The sequence below is a fragment of the Mytilus trossulus genome, chromosome 2, assembly GCF_036588685.1.
Source record: "Mytilus trossulus isolate FHL-02 chromosome 2, PNRI_Mtr1.1.1.hap1, whole genome shotgun sequence".
NCBI classification, from domain to species: Eukaryota; Metazoa; Mollusca; class Bivalvia; order Mytilida; family Mytilidae; genus Mytilus; species Mytilus trossulus.
The window spans coordinates 68,845,672-68,852,498 of NC_086374.1; the positions used below are offsets into that span (position 1 = coordinate 68,845,672).

The 6,827-nt window shown below is 32.6% G+C and overlaps 1 protein-coding gene across 1 annotated transcript in view; it reads left to right on the forward strand.

Moving 5' to 3' along the window:
- LOC134707879 (ciliary microtubule inner protein 2B-like) overlaps positions 1-6,827 on the forward strand; it is a gene marked incomplete in the record, with an annotated part of 12,389 nt that continues 5,562 nt past the window's right edge. Inside the window, 3 exon segments of the mRNA XM_063567987.1 lie at positions 1-198; positions 1,938-2,185; positions 6,046-6,224. Coding sequence (XP_063424057.1) covers positions 137-198; positions 1,938-2,185; positions 6,046-6,224 — 489 coding nt within the window.

Here is a 6,827-nt window from a genome sequence, read left to right on the forward strand (position 1 = left end):
TCCCCTTTCGGAACAATGACGTGACGTAATGGGTTCGTTTCATAGATACGAAAATCGACCCGACGTAAAAGGGAAATAGATTAACTAATTCGTTTCATTTTGTTTTCATTGATATATTTTTATTTAAAAGGGGGAAATGCCGCTACCATCTGATGGAAAGAGTGTCTTAATGACACCGGACCCTTACCACACACCAGGGTAAGTCTTTTTTTAATTCATTTTAAGATATTTGCAGTGTTTAATTAGTAAACAATATGAATGCGCATTTCTGTTTTTGAGTCCGGGTTGCATGTTTCCATAAATTATTTAATGCAGACGGAATTGATCTTCAATACACCTTTTCCCACTTAATTAAGATAACAAAGGCAGTCTTAACAAAATCAATTGATAAAAACCTGATAAATGGTAATGATAAGCGATTTATTTCGTTTAAAGAATTTATTTGATGAAAGAAAGTACAGAAAACATTCATGTCAAATATGAACACGTGTATTCGTTAGAATCAAACTTCTATTTTGGTAAAATATTATGATATATTCATGACAAAAATATCTTATGATATTGATATTCTGAAAGTAGAATTTCGACCTTCTTTCACTTAAGGGGTCCCTATTCTTTATCGTTAGAGCTCATGTATGGTTATTGTCAGGCAATTAGATATTCTATTAGATGAGGGTTCTATTTAAGGATAAGGGCTTGTGCTACGGTTAGGTAGGGGTTAGGATAAGGTTTAGATTCAAGGATAGTTAAGAAATTTATAAAGATTCGGACCCTTGGTAAAAGGAGGACAAAATTACAATACGAATGGATTTGAATGGTCATTTGCTTAAGGAACGGTGGGCAATTTCTCTCCCGGAACATTATGACATCCTTTAGGAAAACATAAAAACGAAATTCAAACCGTTATTTCTTCGATAGCCTCAGGGTTACGATTCGACAAGCTAAGAAAAACGGGTCGGATTTTAACCTTTGGGAAGCGAGTTTTTTAACTTTATAAAAGAAGGACAATAATTTCTTTTCTTTTTCGGATAACCAGTAGAACGCGCACATTAAAATTATATAAACTCTAATTCTAACATCAACTACCCTACCTTAAACAATCTGTATTAAAAAAGTTTTGACTTAATTTATTCCACTAAAAGAATCAAAATCCGAAAGTAAAGTTGTTACGACCTAAAGGAATTTGAATATAACAGATATGAGACTTTAACAACAATTTTACATGTATCTTGCCATCAAAATTGCATTCAGCGATGCCGAGTTGCATACATATTTGATAAACACTAAAACTTTCTATCTTTTGTTAAATTTTGCATCAAATCATATTCTTTATTACAGGAAGAAATTGTTTATTTCTAAAATTTATAGTGTACATATATGATGGATGAATATAGTGTAGTCTAATGTCTAATGCTCAGGTCTAATGTCTAATGTCCACTGGCAAAATATTAAATGCATATATGGACGAGAAAAATATTGAAAAAAATAATCTGTATATGAACAATGAATGCAGTATATATTGTAAGACTGAGCCAAAGTTTAAACATGATTGTTCACGAGGTAGCATACATGCAGTAGAAAGGCATATCACCCTACTCGAACACGTAACTTCAAACCTACCAGTCTGCTCCTACTGCTACTGAAACTTAAACATCGCGTTCTAAGACTTTGATATTGTCCGGCTGGGGATCAAAACTACTAGGTTCCGCATTTGAGGCGAACGAGCACGCTACTACGAAACCACAGAGGAGACCCACAGAGCTGTCATACCCCGAATTTAAGTAAATACGTGTACATAGACTTTATGAAAATCACTGGTACTCTGGTGCAATATAGTCAGAAGAAATTAGCGATAACTCTTTCCTATAAAATCTATTAATAAAAAATGAAGTGATTGCCAAATTATACAAATTACTATTAGCTGTTTTATTTTCTAGGTATGGTGGATTTTGTCCTCAGTTTAAATACCAGATTGGAAACACATTTGGAAAAACTACGTGTCGATTATTAGGGAATACAAATGTTGCCAGTTCCGGAAAATTGGTTTTGGCAGATATTCGAGCAAGCGCACCGGCCGCTTTATTTTCTGGTAGCAAAGCTGACTTCCGGTCACAATTGCTTCGTTCCAGAACTCAAAGCTGGGGTGACCAGAAACTAGTTGAAAGAATGATTCCAGGTTATACAGGTATAAGATATGTAGATAATCTTAAGATAAAATAGGGGAACTATTAAAAAACCACTCGGAAATAATGTGTTAATAATTCACTGGCACATTAATATTGTCTTTGCTACATGGACACAAAAATGAAGACATTGATTATTTGTAAGCTGATACTGCTTTTGACATTTTTCTTTTCGGAAATGGGTTTCATCCTTTTCATCCAATTTTTAGCAAAGTATTATATTCGGATATTTTGATATCGCAATAACATCATGGCATACTTACATTGTTTACCCATGGGGGGTCATTTTTTGTAAAACAAATCTTTTTGTGTTATTCTAGTGCCCTATTCCGCGAATGTTTGGTCTGTTTATTTGCAGACAGTTTCCTCATCAATTTTGTTGACTTTTAAAATTTATTATAAGGTGTCCGGGTGATTGTGAACCCCGCAGACTAATAGTTTAAAATTATTTAATACGGATTAAATCTTATTTCAGTTTTGTTAATTTCACTGTTCTGAATTAGTTGGATTTTTATTGATTTTACTACATAGCTTGAAGCTTATTACATGTTCTGCATGCACTTTGTTTTCTGCACAATTTCTGGAAAAATGACCCTTACATTATGTTCAGGTGTAATAATTGCCAATGACTTTTCTACAAGAAACAATTTGAAAATGTCACAAGTAAAACAAATTTTCTTGCTTTAAGGTTATTGTAGTATTGACTTCGATTGTCAAAATAAATACTTTTTATGGTTTCCGAATGAAGACGAACTGTTTGTATATGGATAAGGTTGTCTAGCAAATTTGAATTTTATTTCAATAGTCCAAGGTTGTGACTTCTGATCTTTATAATATTCATTTTTTTATGTGGATGTCCCAATACCAGAGTATATAGGCTAGTGGTTGTTGTTAGCTGTTTGCAAAAACTGTTTTTCTTGTACTAAAATTAAGACTGTTGGAATTTTCTTTTGAGTTGTTTCTCATTTTTTCTTTTGAGACTTTCAATATTATTGGTTTTGCTCATTGCTGAAGACAATACTTTGACATGATGTTGTTCATATCCTTAATATCCTGTTGCTCTTTATATGAATATTTTTCTTCATGACAACCATAACACATCTACATTTTTATATTACAACTTTCAGTTTGTGCATTGATTCAACAAAAAATATGCAATCAAGTTTTTTATTTCTGCATTACTTTTTAAATATGGATTTACTATGGGTGCTATAAACAGTTTCGTATAAAAAACTAGGGGTTATTCCCCGACTAAAAATAGACTTGGAGGGAAGTCCCTTTTTTTCAACATAATTGGTAAAAAAGTATCATGTTTTTTATATTTGATTGTAAAAATAAGTTAAATAGCTTCAATTAAAACAGGTTGAATGATTAAAATAATTTTTAAAAATTAGATTAAATACACATGTTTTAAGGGGAGACAAACTGTAAACATCCTGTTTTTTTGGCAGTGAAAAGTGCAACACTTATTTGCACCCACTGTAGCTCTTTTCGGAGCAGGCGAACGTAGCCTGAATCATAAATTTTTAGAAAGACCAGGTAAAAACCTATGAAATTCATACAGTTTTAAATATGAAAAATGTGCATGTATCATGTCTGCATGGGTGTGCACATGGCCTGATTTCATGTTTTTAATGCATAGATTATGCAATGTTTTTCCCATTTTCTCTGGATAAAACTTTTTGGTACTATTAAAAGTACAATTTATTTTTATTTCATTATAAACTAGAGAAAATTCTGATTCTAATGATATCTAGTTTTATACAAGTATCTTCATTAACATTAACACCACTAAGGGTCAATTATAGATGGTCCCTCAAAATATGACGTCATAGAAAAAAACTGTTGATTGCACCCTATCGCCCCAGCACATCTGGATAAAATCAATTTACTAGACGGATTTAATATTAATCCACAACATGTACATAAATATAAAAGAAAAAAAAAACTAAAAATGATTAAGTATTAAGTTACACTACATATGTTTTAATGTTTATACAACAAGCTATTAAAATTATTGATCCCTATTTTGAATATGCATATTCTGAAAGGTAATCGATTTAACAATGTGGTACCGTAGTAATTTTCCGAGTTTGTCTCCCTTGATTGATGATTCTGATTTTAATGAATAAAACAACATAACTAAGTATGTATGGCTATAAATGCTCTTGGTTATACATCCTGCTTCTAATATTCCGGCATTGTATAAGGCCATACTTAATTCTATAATTGAGCTGATTGAAGTTATGTGGTTAGAAACATGCATGGTCATGGTTTATTTATTAGTTGGAACTGTCTGTGAACTACTAAATTTCAGTAGTTTCGAGTATTCTTAAATCTTTATCTTTGTTTTTAGTCCTTTTGTTAGTTTTTTAATACGTTATTGATCGCTATGTCTTATCTGTTTCTGTTTTTTTTTATTGTTTTCTAATACACCAGGCCGTTTGTTTGCTCTTCTCAGTCCCCCCCCCCCCCCCCCCCCCCCCCCGCAATTGCTGCCAAGCTTTCTGTATGATATTGGGTTTTCTCATTGTTGGACCTACATTTTTGTTTTCATCATAGTCATGTAGTTTCTAGCGATTGGCTGTTTCATTTGGTACTATTTAAAAAAAAATGTATTTCTTTATTTTCACTGTTTTTTTATTTGTTTTTCAAAACTAATCTTGTGTTGAACGTCGCAATTGAAATGATCTCGATTATTTACAAGCAGTTTGATGTTGGTCAACAGTTCACAAAGATTTGGACAGAATGAGTCTATATATAAAGATTTATTTAACTTTTTTTGCGTCGACGTTGCTGCCATCTTTTCACATTCAACTGGAATTTGGTTTAATCATTGATATCTCTATAAACATTATGCGACCATTTTGGATCGAAGAGACGCCTCCTCATTTACAATAGTTATATTATATAGGCCATTATATGTTCATACTACAAATCTTTATTCTCATAAACCAAAGTACAAATGATACAGAGACATGATGTGGACTTTTTGTCGTAGTTGTATTGAAATTAATTTTTTGGAAAAACTAAGGCTTTTCTACCTCAGGAATAAATTACCTTAGCTGTATTTGGCAAAACGTTAAGGGCATTTTTGGTCGTCCATGCTCTTCAAACTTCGTACTTAATTTGGCCTTTATAACATTTTTGATTTAAAAAGCCCTTCCGGGCTATCTGTGTTTAAATACTCTCTGTTTTTGTTGCGATGTGTTCCTTTTTAGGTTTTTTTTTATCACCAGCCCATAACTTCTGTGTTGACTTTAGTTATCATTGATATGTTTATAATTATAAATTAACTGTTTACAAAACTTTGAATTTTGGAGAAAAACTAAGGCTTTTCTACCTCAGGAATAAATTACCTTAGCTGTATTTGGCAAAACTTTTAGGCATTTTTGGTCGTCCATGCTCTTCAACTTCGTACTCGATTTGGCCTTTTTATAACATTTTTGATTCAAGCGTCACTGATGAGTCTTTTGTAGACGAAACGCGCGCCGGGCGTAAATAGTATTTTTTTCCCTGGTATCTTGATGAGTTTATTTGTGTAGCGTTGTTTGTGAGCTGTTTGTCTGTTTGTGCTTTTTTTGTTTTTTAAACTACGCTGTTGTTAATTTTTCTTTTACTAAAGTTTATGATTGCCATTTTCGTAATTCCTTTTTTTTTTATAATTTTTTACCGATCAATGAGTAAGTTGTTCGAAAAAAATACCGACATACCAATACTAACAGGAAAACGAATACGAGCAGCATACTCATTTTTTAGTTTTTACTGATATTGATAACAAAGCATGATGAAATCTACAACACACTTAAATGATATTTTGTCAATTAGATTTTTAATTATATCGAATGTACATTTCTTATAGGATTCATACCACGTAGCGAACATTACTTTGGGAAAAGATATGCAGAGACATGCAAAAGTGCAATAGCAGATTTTGAAGTCGACCAAAAAGATTACGATTCAAAGTTAAAGGATTTAAAAATAACGGAAGTGATGCAACAAGGGAAGGAAGTCAAAGGTCAAGATGGAAAATCAATGCCGGTAAATAGATTTTTTTCATTGCCAATATTACAAGTTTATTTTTTGGAATCTGGAATATTGAATTTTGCGCATGGTACCAAAGGTACCTTTATCAAAGATACGCCTCGACTTTAATCAAAATTCAAACGAGTAAAACCGATTTTACTAATATGGCTAGAAGAGGTTGAAGATTTCCTGAAAGAGCGAAAACAGCTCTACAGCAAAGATATCAAGGGAGGAAAAATGTTTTTATCTCTAGGGAGCTACCATTTGATTTTTTATGGGGGGGGGGGGGGGGGAGGGAGGGGGGTGGGGGCTAGGATGAAAAATTTTGTCCTGCATTTTTATTTTTCAATCTATTCGGTCCTGCCTTTTTTTTTTTTTTTTTTAGTTTATCCTGACTTTTTTTTATATAAATTTGTCATCCTGACTTTTTTATATTGCAAGTGTCTCATCCTGCCTTTTTTTTTTTACTCAAAACTCCTGTCCTGCTTATTTTTTTTCAAAATTTTATCCTAGCCCCCCCCCCCCCCCCCCCCCCCCCCCCCCCCATAAAATTTCAAATGAGTAGCTCCATTGATAGCCATTTTTGGAAATATTTTCAAACGATACATGGTATTATAA